The 17,820-nt window shown below is 43.6% G+C and overlaps 1 protein-coding gene across 6 annotated transcripts in view; it reads left to right on the top strand.

Annotated features, from left to right (window-relative positions):
• Window positions 1-17,599, top strand: part of LOC138116323 (C2 calcium-dependent domain-containing protein 4C-like) — a 30,865-nt gene extending 13,266 nt beyond the window's left edge. For 5 of the 6 annotated variants that reach the window (XM_069025526.1, XM_069025525.1, XM_069025522.1 and 2 more), the window contains one exon: window positions 16,177-17,599. In XM_069025526.1, coding sequence (XP_068881627.1) covers window positions 16,232-17,530 — 1,299 coding nt within the window. In that variant the 5' untranslated portion in view covers window positions 16,177-16,231 and the 3' untranslated portion in view covers window positions 17,531-17,599. Of the gene's footprint in view, window positions 1-13,396; window positions 15,925-16,176 lie in introns of those variants that run through there. The other variant, XM_069025521.1, reaches the window with a different exon arrangement.
• The last annotated feature ends 221 nt before the right edge of the window (window positions 17,600-17,820 follow it).

The following is a 17,820-nucleotide window of genomic DNA, read 5'->3' as shown; positions in this document are numbered from 1 at the left end:
TTGCCCTCAGAAGCTGGCATGCAAGCTTTGCAGATATCTCAAACTTTCCTTAGCAAACAGGGCTGCAGCTTCTTGTGTATTGTGCATGTTAGGGGGTAGGGAGCAAGTAGAAAGGAAAAAACCTTTTTTTCCTAAGTCTCTTGTTTGACAAGAGACTTAAGTAATTATTTAGGAAAAATGTGAGAGATTTTTCTGCTTCTTACCTGCCTGAACAGAACTTTTTCATCATTGTTGACTGCAGCCCAGGAGTAACAGATGAGAAAAGGATTTGTAACTGCACTTTATGTACAGATTTAGAAATCTGGAATCCATTTTGTAAATGTTATGATGCTCTAGTTATCTTCCACACTCTTGCTAAGTTAATGCAGTCTTGTGTGCTTCTGTTACTAAAACACAGGGAGTTGAACAGGGAGGAGGAGGGGAAGGCTGTGCAGTGCTGCAGCTACAATATGGAGTCATCTGTGCCACAGTGATTACCACAGATGTGTGCCTCAAACACACAGCAGAAAGGACAGCTGCCTCTTTGCCTAGGAGAGAGTAAAAGGAATGTCACACCCTGGGAATTGGACATGGTAGGGCAGCATCTCTTGAATATGCTTGCAGTGGTTGTATCTCCTTTCTGTGAGACAGATATTGGCCTCATATAGGATTGGCCAAGAAAACCCGCCAGAAAATAGAAGTTGGTACTTGCTTTACTAGTTTGTGAGTAACTACAGAAGTAAGCTGATACAGCTTTCTTTTAGAACTCAACCTCTTGAAGTAATTGACCATGTTTACTGTAAGTAGGAGCAGCCTTTTTGTGTTAAGATTTACAGCATAAAATCATCTTACACTTGATATTCACCCTTGTTTTCCTCTTTCTATGCTTTGCACTCTGTTAAGGCAGGTTTCCATTTGCTCAGCTGAAAGCTCTCCAAAGCTGGGCCTGCAGTCTGTTGTGAGCTAATAAGAGCAACCAGGGTTTTGCATTACCATAGGGCCTTTGTGTTGAGGCACTGCAGGGTACAGGGAAAATGATTACCAGGTACTGAGATAATGCCACCCTCAGACAGGGGGCCATATGCACAGATCTTAAATGAGTGTTTCAATGAGTGTCAGAAAGTTAAGAATGACATGTAACAAGGGGTCAATCCAGGATGCAGCCTGCTGGTGGCTGGGGTCACTATTGCTTCCTTGTTTCTAAAATAAGTTGTGTGTCCTCAATGCAGCTATCTTTAATGTTATTGCTTCAATCCTCATCCTACAGACCCAGGATATATCAGGCCTCCATTGGGACTCACTTTTCACTTATCTGAGAAAGCCGTAAGTCAGATTTCAAGCTAAACTCAGATGGGAATAAATGCTTCTTCCAGTGAAAAAGGGGAAATGAGGGCCAAATGAAAATGCTGTAGTGACTAAGTGCTTGAACAAAATGAAGGTACTTCTGAGTACATGAAGGACTAATGTTAGTGGGGAAATTGAATTTCAAGCTACCATCTGGTTGTATTGCACCAGAATTAATGGAAACTGAAGTGATGAACATAAATTGTTTAGTCTTGATCAATAAAATCTGTAATTTCACCCCGAAGTTTAATTTCAGCTCAGCTCTGTGAGGTTCCATGTTAGTAACTGGCTTTCTTACTGGAATTTAAGGAAAAGGCTAACCCTGTAACACTTAGTATTTTAGGGGTAAGGGCTGGTCCCTTTGAATCTCCAGTTACCAGAGCCCATCCATGCAGACATACAGCTGACTCCTTAAGTCTCAAAGGCTATGCTGCTCAGATAGCAAGGACGGCAAGGCCCAAGGGCTGAAGATTTGGTGGCTTTCTGCACATCCTGATCAGTGGTTGGAATTGCCAGTAGCTTGTGAGGGATGTTTTGGTGTCTTTTCAGGAAGTACGGATGTTCACATTGCAGTACTCAGATGGAGGATGTTGGGTGAGGTGTGTCCTGACTAAAAGTTAGGGAAGGGATTGGAGAGAGCTGGCTGTTTGACCAGATGTATCTGGGGAAATGGTGTGTGGCTGAAGTCAGTACATGTTTTGCTGCAGATTTTAGTGAGAGCTGAAGAGCCGAGGGGCTGAATTCAGGAAGGCATGGAACTGCCTGTATAGATAGACTTAAGCGGTTCAGACTGTAAAAACACCTGAGCTGTAAGTGCAAGTCACATAATTCTGATGTCATTTAAAATCTCATTTCAGGAGACCCTACTGATTGTTGATTCCCATCACTGAGTGTGTAAGTACGTTTTCAGCTCTGTCACTGCACACTTAGATACTTTGTGCTTTGCCTTCCTGAGAGCAACTGTAAGCACTTTCCACTGACCTGCTTTGCTTAGGTCTTATTGAAGGACAGCAGAAATCCCAATCAGCTTAGAGTCCACCCAGGTGTCCAAACCTCCCCCCTGTGCCAGCCAGGCTGTCCCACTGCAGGGAAGAGCTCTCCAGCATTGTAGTACAGGTACAGTCCAGCCCATCACAAGGTGCTTCCCAGTTGCATGAGACGGGAGATGTGCAACAGCAGTGAGTGCTGGGAAAACAGCTATAAACTGGTTATAGTTGGAAATAGCATATATATTAGACAAGGAGTGGGGGAAGAAAAGGGACTGTATAACATTAGATTCTCTATGCATTTTTGACTGTGTAGGAACTCAGTTACAACTTTGTAGTTTTGCAAAGAAATTTCTGCTGCTTCAGAAAACTTGGCCGCAGGGCAACAGGGTCTACCAATCTCACAACTCAAAATCCCTTTTTGGCTCTTGGACAGGTTTTGCAGATGGTTCTTGTGTGCTTAGACACTGCTCCTGCTAAGCAATTCAATGAGGGAATAGTATCCTCCTGCCCAATACTGACATACAGCCCTTCCAATGGGGGGAGCTATGCTTATCACCAGTTCTGAGGTTTTCCATGTAGAATGTTTGAGAGAAAGCAATCCCAAATAAAATCCATGAGGTAAGATACATTTTGTTTATACTTGCTAGTTGGAATCATGTCAACAGTGAACAGCTCTCAAGTTTTTGTGGGGACTTTAATACTGGGATGCAAAGTATATTGTGCTACCAGAGCCCTGTTCAACACTTCAAGCAAACCTGTGTGCTGGGGAGTGTCTTTCCCAGGAAAGAGCCATTACTTCAGGGAGCATGGCCACCTCTGTGCTTTTGCAATAGCAGGTTCCTTTCCTCTATGACAACTTGGGATTGGGTTTGTCATATCATCAATCAGTAGAAACTGTGATTGTTATCTGCATTTCTACAGCTGACTTGTCAAAAGATGTTAAAATTAAGCTGACACACATCAATACTTTTGAGAAAGTTATGCTCCATTATTGGTAAAGTCAAGGACTGACTTAGTGAGTTGAAAAATCATGTAGATGATGCAGTGTATATCTTTATCTCCCTCAGTTTTAAATGAGATATTCAAGACAGAGCAGTGAGCTCTTACCATCTTGCCTTTTGGCAGATTTTTGATGCATTGATTGCTTTATAATTTCTTATTCTATTTATTGGTTTATAAAATTTCCAGCTCCTTGGCTTGCTTTGTGGATATTGTTAAAATCAGAAGAAGGTTCAAAAAACCCCTAGGGATGAAGCGATGTGGTCATGGGCCTGAATCATTTTGGGGACTCTAATTATATGTCTACGGTTTCACTGATAAAACTTATGTAAAACATTGATTGCCCATGATCTTAAGTTTTCTTCTGAGTTTGTTACATGCCCTGATACTCTGCAGAAAATTAAAGCATCTGGGAAAGAAAAAAAATCCCTCTTCTCCTTTACACTGAATTTGCAAAAATGGGAACCAACAGCTGTTTCAGAGCCAAAAACTAAAAAGCATGTAGCAGGTGGTACCATGCATGTATGTCTAATTGCAATCTAACACTCTGCAAGCTAGCTACCAAATGGTGAGAAGTGAGATCATAATGTGGGCAGAGAAGAGGAGTCAAGACAATGGGAAAGTGAGAGAAATAGTTTTGGCCCAGGAAATTAGTATCTTTATAGAGGAGAGAAATGAGTGTAACTAAGAGCAGTGAGTTATGATATACTTTTGTTTTTGAAATGTCCTCTTGATTCACCCCTGTCTAGAAAACTGGCTATAGGTGCCAGAAATAGTGGGGAAATGATGGCATGTCTGGTGCATGGCTCAGTATAAGTAAAGCTGATGGGCTTTGTCAGGTGAGATGCAGCTCATGGTTCAGAGGCTCACATGGAGCTGTTGCATGTCTGCTTCTGGGGCTCCTTTCACATCCTCTGTGTATCTGTCTGCTCACACCTACTTTGAAGGATCAGGTATATGAACAGCCCTTTTCATTTCCTCAGTAAGGAGCTTTCTTAAAGCATTGTATTTTTATGGTGTGGATCTCAAGTGCTCCAGTGAAAATGATGTTCAGGATGGATAGAAAGACTAATGTGGGTAACTCTGGAGTCACACTTGCTAAGCTGGGTCAAAGGGAGTATGGCATATATCTGTCATGTGATTCTCTTCTCAGTCATGCAGTGCAAATCTGAAGCTGGATGGAGAAGGTGAAGCCAGCATGACTGAGGGGAGGGAGTACTAGCCTATTCCCAGCTGCTTTCTCTCCAGAGGTCTGATGGTGATTTATTTTAATGCTGTTTTTCACTGACACCCCCCACAAGGTATAATTTGTTTGCATTTTATGTGATCAGATCAATATTCCATCTTATTGACGGCTAATCTCTGATAGCAATCCTCAGTTAGTTGTTTCTTGTAATGCTATCTAACTGTACAGATTAACCATAAAGGATTTCTTTGACTGGAGGACATGTACTACTAACTTAAATTGATTTTGGAAATGCCTTTCCAGAATTTCACTGGGCAGCACACTGAAGGCAGTTTGAAAAAGATATAAAATTAAAGCATTCAGTATAATAGCACAAGCCCAAGAGTACTTTTTTCCCTTGTCGGGCACTCCTTTCAATGGGTGAAATGTAATCCTGCATAGTCCCAATAAGATCATGTACCTCTGAAACCATGCTTGAAGGCCTTCTATCAATGTAAGTGTCATAACAGCTCCCTGTTGCCAGGGCAGTACTTCAAAAATGAGAAGAAAAATCCACAAACCTGTAACTTATTTTGCATGTTTCCTTTAGAAAACTTAATTAAGCCCAGGGTCACTAAGGTTCCTCACAACTTCCAAGGGGCTTTGTCTTAGATCTAACCACAAGCAGAAGAGTTTTGAATTATGTTCTTAGAGGAGAGGAAACTGTTGAAAGGTGAAGTTGGGCTGTTGTTGATGACTTTAAGTCTGCCTGAAAGAGCTGATCTTTGAATGGACAATGTGGGCTAAATATTTGGGGGCTGAAGCTCCTCTGGCCTTATTGCCACTTTAGCTGCTTTTGAACTTAATAATCTTAAAGGTCTTTTCCAATCTAAATCATTTGTGATTTAATGAATCAGTCTTCATTGCTTTAGGAAAGTTGCTGAGCAGTAAATTGTGAAGTATAACATTTTAATCAGTTATGATCAGTTGTTCTTCCCAATTTCTGCTGATCACAGTAAGCAGCAATTAAGAGCAAACAGCACAGAGTGAGAATGCTGCTACCATGGAGCTCAGTATTAGGAATAATCAATGCAAGAGTATCAGGCTTATTAGTGCCTCTGGGCCATTTGCTGGCCTGCAGTTTGCTGATGAGCTCTGCTTAATTAAAAGCAGAAGGGACAAGTTGATGGCTTTCTGATCCTGGCCCTACTGTCTGAGAGGGCTGATGAGACAGACACTGCTCTGGCACAGAATAGAAGACCAATCTGTCTGGAGGCCAGAGATGGGATTTTCTCTGTGAAACAGCAGCTTTCAGGTGTGTTTTGCCCCAGAGACACATGAGAGGGGCTGGTCCCTGCCCTCAGCTGATGATCTGCATAATAAATTAATGTCAGGAATAGAAAAAGACTGCTGTGCAGGAAGCTTATAATTTATTAATGTGGGTGGAAAATACAGAACCTGCTGGATCACCTGGCTGGTTTCACACTCAGCTCTGAGGATGGTGCTCCCCATCATGAAGGAAGAGCTGTCCTTCCCACAAGTATGGCCTGGAAAAGGTATCCCCTCATGTCCCCCCTTTCTCCTCAATGATGTGTCCATGCAGCTCCTTGTAAGACTGGTGCTAGAAGAAGCATTTTCCAGAGCTTTCATTGTATTTGTTATTTTGAGACAAATTAATGGTGAAAGAGACTTGTAAGTGCCAGGAAACAGAGGAAAGCATCTTTTACTTCACATACTTGGGTAGCAAAAAACCCCACAAGTGTCTTAACAGCTCAAGTATTGGGTTCTGCTTTTGTGTGTGTGAAGCTTCAAGTGAAACATGCACTACAAGTAAATTGCAGCCTGTTTTCTCTTAAGCACTTGGGGTGGAGGAGGTTCCCAGAACACAAGTGCCATGTGTTCCACATTGCCTGCTCCAGCAGGAGCCTGCTGGTCCTGGGGCATGAGGGAGGGAGGCTGAGGCAGGATTCAAACTTCAGGCTTGCCTCAGGGGAATGAAAGGGTGAGATAGCTAAACAATAAAGGGCTTAATTTTGTCCTTCCCACTTAAGCACAGCTCCTCACAGTGAAACAATTTTTACCAAGTTCCAGAGAATCTGTTATAGCCACATGATCCTATTTCTACTTTTCCAATGGGAATATGCATGTGACAGCAATAACTGTGAATTATTTTTCTTTATACAGTAATATCTGGCCATATGTTTAAACTCTGTGTTTGGTAGCAGTAGTTAAACAGTTTTTCTCATGCCTATGGATTCCTGACTTGGAAGGAATTTTGTCAAGGAAAATTCTTGCATTTCTGCCACTCTTCTTGCTTGCTGTTGTGAGCCAGTGTTCTCCAAGCACTTTTAACCTAATTTGTTACACATCTCTGGTTGTAAACCATTAATAGCAGATATTTAATGTGGGAGTGCTGGGCACAACATGCCCCAGAGCTGCTGCTTTATCCCAGGATATAATTACAGTATCCTGTGACTTTTTCTTCTAATTTTCCTTTAAATGAAATTTAAGGTGTTCAATTTCCTCATGGTAACAAAACCCTCTCCCTGTCTGTTTTCACCCTTACTGTTCCCAAAGACCAAAGCCAGCACCTCCACAAAATCCTGAGCCTTTTTCCAAAGCTGCTTTAAGTCTACAGGGCTCTTTACATTGATTCCTGGAATCCGATTCCTCCTACCAGTAATCGATTAATGTTTTTTTTTTCCCCCCACCTCTGATAGTCCAAGGGACTGTTGTTGTCCAGATATTATTTGGGCATTAGGAGCTCTGAGATAAGGGAGGGAATCATAAATCATCTGTATAAAGCTTTGCAAGGTCAGTGCCATAGCAGGCCCTGTTTTTTAAATGGAAAATAAAAATGGCACATTATTTCATTTCTGAAAATACTCCTGCAGAAACACAACTTAGGAGACAGAAAGCCACAATCTAGAAATGTGGGAATTTTAGAAAAAGAGCTATCCTTCTGTACACAGAAATGCTGAGGACAGTCTAAGGGTGAAGAGTCTAGCTTTGAGCTTTGCTTTGAAGGTTGACTTTCTGTGTACCAAAAGCAACATCTGTGTCTTAATGAGATGCTGCTGGTTAGTGAAACTACTCTGAAATGTATTCCAGTTAAAGGTGTAACTCTCATGACTACATGTCCTACCCATCACGATATTGGGGCCAATTCCACCAGTGTGCTGTACCACCTTCAGGTAGAAGAAATGTTCAACTAAATGTTATTCTTCAGAGGATACCCTTCAGTTATTTGTGAGGTTTTTTTTTAATGTTTAATTTGCAATAACTAGGTGAAGCTGCCTGGAGTGGTTTGTGGCTTTCATTTGCTGCTAAGCAGGAATATTTCCCAGTCAAATCTGAAGTCAAAGTCTAGATGAAATCTGAAATAAACAACTACAGATTCACTGTCTATGATCTGGAGAGGAGGAAGTCATCTGGCTTGCTGTTTATGTACTTTACACACCCTTCCATGAGCAGCATTAGGATCCCTCTATGAGGCAGCTCCTGCAGCAGAATTCCCTACCTAGTTCTCAATCTACCTCCCACTGGGGAGTGGGGCTGGGCCCAAGGGAGAACCAACAGTTTCCACACACAAGTCCTTGGAGCTGGGCTCTGCTTGTGGGCTCTCACAACCCATCACAGTATGACTGCATGGCCTGCAGGCAAGTGCACTTGTTGTTAGGGCTGAACTTAGCAACTCTCCTCTTGCAGTGACACCTCAGTCTTTGTAGCTCATGGCACGGAAAATACAAGGAAGTGATGTCTGCCAACACACCTGTTTTTGAAGTGTTAAACACTCCCAATCAAGATCCAGCATGTTTTGACAAGGTGAATTATCCTTTTTGAAATGTCCTTGGCTTGCTGCCGTGTTCCTTCTCATGAGCCTTATTTGTTACCAGCAGGCTGCTGCTTCAACACAGACATGTCATCTGGTGCCTTTAAGCTTCATACATACTGTACCTGCAGGAGACACTGCAGCCAGCCAGGAAGTCCTGAGAACATGAATTTCAGGAGCGTTACAGAGAGATCTTTCCTCTCCTTTTCAGTTTAAGGTTGCTTTGGATCTGTGCTCTTTTGGGAAGGACTTCTGTGGGTGTGACTGGGCAGGGAAGAAGGTTATTAAGAAGTGCTTGTTTAATAAAACCTGCCAGTAAGTGTTTTGCAGTGCACAGATCAACCCTGCTGTACTTTTGGAAATCAAAATCACCTTCTACAAGTTTCTGCATGACTGCAGGAGTATAATATGGCACAACTGTGGAGGAAGCTCTTGATATTGTTATTTGTGCAAATCATGGGGCACAGCATGTGGTGTCTAACTTGACAGTTTCAGCCTTGTGTCTTGAAGGAAGATGGCAAGCAGGGAAATCCTAGGAGTTATTCCTCCAAGGAGTAACTACTGACATTGTAATGCCTCGTTAAGGTGCTAGTAGTAGATAATTATCCATTTGCTGACTCATATAGTCTTCCTTTGAGGCATAAAATGATGTCTAAAATGATAAAACACCACATAGATCCGTAGCTTTTCTCAAATTTGACATTTTGAAATGGGTGCAAAAAATACATTCTTTGTATGGACAAACATAGTACCAGGACTGTGTACTAGGAAATGAAATCTGTTTTCTTTCTTTTCTCTTTAACCTTGATAGAAGTGATCCTTACTGATTTTAGGGTTTGTGGAGACTTTTTTGTTTTGTTTCTTTTTACAAAGCCTCATTTTTATTTGAAAACAAAAACTATTTTTAGCTTTTATCTTTCATATTTAAATTTACTTTGAGTGCAAAGAAGATGGAGAGAATATCTTTTCTCTCAGTATGTGTGATTCACCTTGCAGGTGTCAATATAACTTTATATGGAATTAATTCATTTAGGTTATGTGAGAAATGAGACAACTCTTAGTTAAATGAAAAATTAAAATTTATTGAAAATGGAAAAATGGAAAAATTACAGAAATTAGAAAAATATAAAAATTTGGGATCCTATGGCTTGACAGATGGTATGCCCCAGGAGCGCAGGGATTTGAGATCTTCTGGCTGAGACAGCACTGGACCTCAGGTAGAGAAAAAGGACTTGCAGTGCTGGGCTGGCTTTTGGCTGGTCCAAAAGTAAAAAAAAAATACTAAAGGCTCCTTAATAGGAGTCAGGCTTTCCCAGCACTTACGTCCACCACAGCTAGCCTGCAGCGAGAGAGCGTGTCTTTGTCTCTTGTTATTTTATAGTGCCTTTGCTCTGCCCCAGCCCACCCACAGCCCGCCCCTTCAGTTTAAAGTGATTGGTGCTTTCCCTTTGACAGATCATCTCCGTCCACCAATGGCTCATCGTGGTGGTATTAGTTGAGATAAGGGTGCTAGAATGCCTTCATTAAAATTCAGGTTGCCATGGAGCTTGCATACAGGGTAATGGCTATGGGGCTAAAAATAGCTGCTGGCTGCTAGAACTGAGGTTTTTGGAATTAGCCTTGGAACCAAAGTACAAGTAAAAACACCTAAAAAAAGTATTACAATACATCCAACACATCTTAAAACACTTGTAAAAGTATACAGTAAACACAGGAAAGATAACTCTTATGGTGTACAGGTGGTTTGAAGTTTGAAAAGGGCACATGAACTTGGGAATTTTTAACTGGGAAGGGTGCAACTCTCTTAATAAACTACTTTGAACAATTGAAAACACTGATAATGGAACTTGATTTTTGTACCTGGGCTGATGGGTTAATTTTAACATTCAATTAAAAATTATTTAACTCAAAATTAATTAATTAAAGCACTTAATATGCAAAGACCAAGCAGAAATAGGGATTTCATGTACAGGTTACATGAGAATTACCATCAAATTAAACTACATTAGGCATGGGACCAAACTGCAGAAAATACTCTTCTATCAAGGCTACCAGAATAGAGATGGTTGCATGAAGTGTTTATGCTTTTGTGTCTAAGCAGGGAATCTAAAATTAATGTAGCTGAGGACACTGTTTGTCTGCTTGAAGAAAAGGAGGCTGAGGGGTGACCTCATTGCTCTCTACAGCTTCCTGATGGGGGGAGGTGGAGAGGGAGGTGCTGAGCTCTTCTCCCGGGATCCAGGGACTGGATGTGTGGAAACGGTTCAAAGCTGAGTCAGGATGGGTTCAGACTGGATATTAGGAAGAATTTTTTTACCAACAGGGTGGTGAGACACAGCAACAGCCTTTCTAGACAGGTAGTCAATGCCCCAAGCCTGTCAGTGTTCCAAGAGGCATTGGGACAAGGCCCTTAATAACACTTTTAACTTTTGAGGAGCCCTGAATTGGTCTGGCAGTTGGACTTAGATGATTGTTGTAGGTCCCTTTTAGCTGAAATATTCTGGTCTATAAATGATAAGATTGTACTGCTTGATTTTATTTCTATTTTTACTCTGAGGAAAATACTAGTGCTAATATCCTGCTATAAGCCACAGCACAGTAACTCTATAAAACCATGACGTGAATGGAGCTCATTACTGCTGTAACACAGCACATCTCTGTGAGAAGACCTAATCAGTTTGGTGGACTTTTTTTCCTGAGAATCCTAAAAAGCAGTTCCCTGGCCTAGTGGGCAAGGCCTGCCCTGAAATTGAGCTGTTTGACACTGTAATAAGTTAATCTTCCACAACAGAAGAGTGACCTGAACAAGGCAGTCTAGGAGCAGTTCTGCTTCCACCAGATCCCAGAATTCTTGAAAAGAAACACAGTCTGTAATACAGAGCTGCAACTGTGGGAAATGTCATGGGAATTTTTGGGTGCATTCATCGTGTTCAGCTCTGTAAGACTTAAATGAAACATCCACTAACAATGCAGTTTATACAGCAGTCCCTTGGATATGCGTTCTTTCGGTCTTGCTGCAAGGTTTCCTCCCGCCCAAACTGCACCTCTGCCACTGCCATGGCTTCAAGAATGTGAGTTAAAGGCACTTGCAGAGTATTCTATGAAATGTAATCTTTTAGAGGAAATGCAATTTCCATTCTTTATATCTTCATCTGCATAACTTGGCTGTGACCTTATGCCTGGTCTCTCAGTGAGCATATGTCCAGCAACAAAACTGTGAAATTATCTTCCTGATTGGACATCCTTTACTTCTATTGATAATATTAATTCCTTGGAGAAAGATCAGACACTTTCACCCTTCAGAATGGTGGCCATACAGACACAGTGGTACCAGCAGCCTCCTTTTGAGTACCTTAGTCCTTTTCCCCTTTGAAGTTTAAGATTAATCACTGAAGGTCACTGAAATAGCATACTGAAAGAGGCAGCAGTTTGCCAAGCCTTGACTGAGAGTCACATGTGCCTTCAAAGTTGGAGCTGTGCAACACAGCTCAAAAATCCCTGATTTTTTTCCAGAAGCAAGCAGTCTTCCTATTGTTGTTTGGGGGTTTTTTTGGTTAAGTATTCTCACTTTTTTTTGTCTTCCTTTCTCAAGCTAGTTCCAATCTTCTTTAGGATCCTTTCATCAGCATGCCTAAACTGCCCAGCCTGTCTAGTAAACCCTGTGGTGCTAGGAAGTCTGCTCCACTTTGCTGTTGAATTTTTATCCTGGTTATCTATGGGTAGAAACTTGCTTTTTTGGGAAACTGAGTGGAATTAGGAACAGCATACCTTTCTTGGATTTCTGCATGGCAATTCTCAGCTTCTCTTCACAGGACCATGTAATATGCTATCAAGAATGAATTCTTCATACCTTTAGAATTTTACAGTTCATGCTGCTGTGACACAAGGTACTTGAGATCCTTGGCATAAAGTCCCCAGGTGCCTCAAGGACCCTGCAGCTCCTGAGCTCTTGCTGCCAAGCAGCATTTGGGCATCTGTTCATTCATTTGTTCATTTAAAGGAGCATGGACACTTCTTGTAAAGCTATGCAGAAACTTGTCTTTGCTGCTGAGATAAAATATAAACTACTCTATGATACAAAAAAAGAAAGCCCAACTTGTTAGATTAGTTTTGCTGAACCTCTGTTACTACTTTGTATTACTATACAAGTAATGCAGAATGATTTGGCCATTGATTTAGGCAAGAAGTGGTGAGTAGTCTGCTAACAGATATCTCTGACATTTGTCAAAGTGACAGGAAAGAATCACTGTGCTATATGCCGTCACTGTGCTGTATTTGCTCATGATATCAAATCATGAATCTCTAACAAAAAAAATGTATCTAAGTACCTCTCAGTTGACTGAAGTCTTCTTTCAAGAAGCTACAGCTGAATTACTGCTGCATTCTTTAGGAAAATAAAGCTGAACTGGGTTCTATATTCTCACAAAAGCTTGAGGAAATTTTGGATATTTAGGTAATATAATGTACAGCTGTTGCTGTTGCTTTAAGAATAGTAAACTATTATGTGCTGTCTCATCCATGGCTGGCATTCACCTCTCCCTCTTTCACAGCAAAGCCATGAGTTTTTTGTTTCTTATCTTTCCAGTCATTTTGACTGGGCAGGGAGAGTGTTCCCCCTCCCCTGGTGCCTATTCTCCAAAGGCTGTCAGCTCCTGCAGCTCTCCTGCCTCTCTACCCCCTGTAAACCACTGAAAGGGTTCTCCTTGCAGTTCCATGCCCTTGAACCAGTCAGCTTCAACCATGTTTTGGATATTGATGTATTTACCCCGGACACCCCCGGCCTCCCGCAGAGGCGGGGCCGGCAGGGACTGCCTGGGACTCGTGGCCAGACCTTTCCTGAGCCGGGCCACTGTGCCCAGTGTAGTCCGAACAGCAGGAGATAAGTAATATCAGTACACATGAAGGAAGACTCCCGACTTCCTCCTGTGTTGGTAGGAGATTCCATTTTGTTACAGCTTTTCCAGCCCCTGGCCAGACCCCAGGGTTTCACCTGTTGTTGGTACAGGGGTTGTAATAAAGCCTCTTGCCACGAATTATATCCGGTTTAAAAGTGGATTACTGCAGACATGTTTTTTTTTAATAGCAACAGGAAGCCTTGTTGGCAGCATATTTTAATAATGCTCTGAAGCTAATCAAGGAAAAAGAAATTGTTCTGAATACAGGAAGCTACATATACACATCTGAGTGCCTATTTCCACGGGGAAGGTACAAGTGCTTAAGTGTTGCTGAACTCCCAGCACAGGAGCAATCTGTTAAATGGCTATAAAGTGCAGGCTTTCATAGGAAGGGGAGGATACACCACCCAGTGTAAGGCACCTGCTTACGCTTTACAGTCACCGGAGGGAGACAGGCAACTGTGATCAGGAGACTGATCACCTCTGGAAAAGCCCTAACTCTTTTCCCTGACGATAGAGGAAGAGTAAAGAGACTGAAGAGAAATCGTGTACCGGTAACAGGGTAGCTATTTTATTTCATCACTGCCTGATGCTAGCTGTGAACTTAGCACCTAAAGCTGGTTGCCATGATTGCTGTGTATGAACTAGTTCCGTGATTTGTTACTGGAGGCACTAAGGTTTCCACTAAAAAGCAACATTTCCTTAATTTTTCTCCATGTTTAGAGTAAAATTTTTCTTTGGTATTAAAGGCAGAGGTGTATATATTGGAAAAAGCTCACTTACTCTTTGGAAACTATGTAGTATGTAATGCAGAATATATCGTATGGTATTGCCTGGTCAGAATGGATAACAGCTAGATGATGATGCACATACTGCTTCCCAAAGGAGAGCATCCCAGTGTCTCCAGTAACTCCTCTTACTGTGCTGCTGAAAAGTCTCATTGGCTGGAGAAAGTGCAAACCCTCTCCAGAAGCCTCTAAACTAGGTTGGAGATTATTTGGAGCACACCCACATCAAGGAAGTTCATTTAGGTAAACTACAAGAGCTCCTACAACTGGAATGTTGCTGGGATGTTTGGGGTGTCCTGAACCTTTTTACAAAGCACGGCAGAAAGAATTTTCTCCTATTTTAATGTCTAGCAGATTGTTATGCAAATGAATCTTAACTGGTATAAAACAAGCAGGAGAGAAGCAGGCCTTTCACCCAGAACATGTGTTACCCAACTTAATCTTTCAGCAGGTTCAAAATGTTCCCTGTCCCTGTTGCCCACAGGATTTGTTTTCTCTGAGCACATCTCGTCTATTTCAAGCACTCAGTAAACACGCACTTTAGCTCTTCAGTGGAAAAGGGAAGAAGAATATTATTTGTCTGCTTTCCCTGTGTTACAGGCTTCAAACGAATCTTTAGCTAACCAGTCTGGCAGGCCTTCCTGGCTTTGCAATAAAGATTCCTATCTGCAGCTTGCAGAATAATTAGAGAGTTTGCAGAGGTCCGTTTAAGCTCTGCTGCATTGGTGAGGAAGTTCGTCGATCCCACCTGGCTCTGTGCAGGGTCTGTTAAGCGTCACGCGTGCCTGGGTTTTTTGACACGCTGCTTTTCAAGGTGCCTTGCCAAAGCATTTTGTGCCTTGTCTTTTTCCTCAATGCATCTGCATTCCCGTTTCTGTTGTTGCTCAGTATCAGCGGTAAGAACACTCTGTCAGGGCTCCGTCGTTTCGTGTTCTTTGTAACGAGGGGGTGGACACACATTCAGATGTAGAAGGGCACCAAAGTTCTTTACAAATGAGCTTGAAAACCGCAACCCCCACTTCTGATGCTGGAAAGCTCCCGGGGTCTCCAGAAGAAAAGAATCCCCAAGACAATGTTGCTTTCGTCTTGGGTTTGTTAGTTATCTCGAAACACCCCGGGACGCCTCTGTAAGTAGATACTAATCGAAAAGAAACTGGACGCAGGGGAAGGACAAGGGGCTGGGAGCCGGGCGCGGGCAGCCCCGTCCCCCCGCGCTCGCAGGCGAGTGTCAAGCGCCGGGTGCAGCTGCTGCTCTGCGGGGGCGAAGGGAGACCGTCCAAAAGCTCTTTCCCGTGAGAGGCCCCTTTCGCAAGTCCCTCCCCGTTGCTCCGGGCATGGCCCCGGTGCCCAGCAAAGTGTCCTCCTGCAGGCTAGCTGCGGCACCTTCTCCTCTCTTCTCTTCTCCTCTCTTCTCCTCTCCTCTCCTCTCCTCTCCTCTCCTCTCCTCTCCTCTCCTCTCCTCTCCTCTCCTCTCCTCTCCTCTCCGCTCCGCTCCGCTCCGCTCCGCTCCGCTCCGCTCCTCTTCTCTTCTCTTCTCTTCTCTTCTCTTCTCTTCTCTTCTCTTCTCTTCTCTTCTCTTCTCTTCTCTTCTCTTCTCTTCTCTTCTCTTCTCTTCGCTTCTCTTCGCTTCTCTTCGCTTCTCTTCGCTTCTCTTCGCTTCTCTTCGCTTCTCTTCGCTTCTCTTCTCTTCGCTTCTCTTTCTTCTCTTTCTTCTCTTTCTCCCCTCCCCTCCCCGCGTGAGAGTAGGAGGTGCGGGCGGCAGCCCCCGCCCCTTCCTTCCCTCCCTCCCTCCGGTAGCCCTTTCCCTCCCTCGGCCGGCGGCGCGGCTACAAAAGAGCAGGCTCGGAGCGGGCTGCTCGGTCCTGGTTAGAGCTGCTGAGAAGAGCAAGGCTTGCGCTTGTCAAGATACGTCCTCTGCTAAGGGAGAAGCACGGTAGGGATTATGCGAGAGGGACGTTTTCCTCTGCTAGTAACTCGATGCTCTATTCTCTCTTTAGTGGTTTAGCTCCTTTTCTGTGCTATTTGACTTCGCTAACCGTAGTGTGCTGGGCAGGGGCTGTTTTGAACATGGGGATTGAATGAGCCTGTGCTAGTCCTGCCTTGAATAGCACCCTCCGTGCCTTGCTTGGCTGTGATGTGTCCAAGAAGGATGTTAGTGAACCTTTTCCTCTCTGTGTGTCTGCAGGTGGATTTGTCCTTCAAGCTTTTCCCCTTTGAGGATCTCCTGCCCAGCTACAGTGATGTGGTTCTTGGAAAAGATAAGAGCCTCACATGAAAATGGAAATCTCCCCACCTCTTCCTTCCTGGGACTGCCACACGGCCAAAATCTGCCAGAAAAAGCCCGTCTGGGAGCTTCTGCTTTTCCAAATGTGCTCACTCCTGACAGAATCCCTGAATTCTGCATTCCCCCTAGGCTGACCAGCTCTGGCTCCATCAAGGGCAGTGGCTTTCACCAGGATCGCAGTTCAGTGAATGCAGCTCTTACTTCTGATTATAGCCCCAGGTCTTTCCCACATCTCATTCAGGTGGAAAGTGTTGAGGAGGAGATCACAGCCCTGGAGGAAGAAAGCACCAATGCGGACCCACAGTCCCAAGCAGCACTCTCGCTGCCCCACTTTGCCAGAGCCCCCACTTCCTATGGCTTCTGCACTTTGCTGGAGAGTCCCCACACCCGGAGAAAGGAGTCTATCTTCCATGGTGATCCACGTGGTGCTCTGCCCAGCCTGAAGCTGTCTCGATCCAGAGCTAACACCTTCAGTGGCAAAGGGAGTATGTCTAATCCCATTGCTATCAGCTTTGCTTCTGTGAGACTGCCTCCCAAGCACCTCTCTCTGCAAAGGCAGGGCACCTGTGACAGTGACACTGCCTCCTCCAGTGATTCCTCTCCTTTCAGTTCTCCACTTCTGAGCAGGTCACCTCCCAGACCCTACTCCCTGACCAAAGCACAAAGTCAGGAGGGATTGCTCTGCAGAGCACTGAAAGCCAAGAGCAAATCTAGTATGGCCAGGAACAATTCTCTCTCTACAGAGGAGAGCAGCTCCACTGATAACAGCCCCAGTGCCATGAGGAGGGCTTCAGAGGGGCTGCTTGGCATGCGAAGCTTTAGCACCTCCTGTTCTCCCATCTTCCCTCTGGACCTGACCCACAGTCGGGAGAGACTGGTGGGAGAGAGCACCGTGGTGATGGATAAAGGAGGCGTGTTGAGGCTGTCGGCTGAATACTGCTCAGAGAACGAAAGGCTGCGGATCCGCCTGATCAGTGCAGAAGGTTTATATGATGATTGTGTGGAGCCTAAAAACATAAACTGCTGTATCTCCTTCTCTCTGGTGCCGGGAAAAACACAGAAGCAGAGAAGCACAGTTATAAAGAGAAGCAGGAATCCCATCTTCAATGAGGACTTCTTTTTTGATGGCGTTGCAGCAGAAGAGCTGTACAGCCTCTCTGTCAGGATGAAAGCAACAAACAAAGGGTGCAGTATGAAACGGGATTATACCTTAGGAGAACGGGAATTGTCTTTAACGAGTATGTTGTCAGTGTAATGTTTCAAATATTCAAACAAGTTGTCTTCTGAAAGTTTTCCACTAAATAAAGTTTTGGGTTGACTTTTATGTGGGTTTTTGTTTTTTGTTGTTTGTTTGGGTTTTTTTTAAGAATACGTAAAAGCACTGCCTTGCTTGGTGTTATTGTCATGCTCTTGTGCCTTGTTTTGCTGCAGTGAGGTATTTGGTGTTAAATGGAGGCTGTGGAGAAGACCTGCCTGTAGAGTAGGACAGGAGAGGGAAGAAGGGCTAGTTTGCCTTTAGGATAAAGGATTAGGCTGTTACCAAGT

This window comes from Aphelocoma coerulescens, chromosome 10 (genome assembly GCF_041296385.1).
Source record: "Aphelocoma coerulescens isolate FSJ_1873_10779 chromosome 10, UR_Acoe_1.0, whole genome shotgun sequence".
Classification (NCBI taxonomy): Eukaryota; Metazoa; Chordata; class Aves; order Passeriformes; family Corvidae; genus Aphelocoma; species Aphelocoma coerulescens.
Note: the sequence above shows the minus strand (reverse complement) of the source record. Positions and strands in the feature narration are given on the sequence as shown.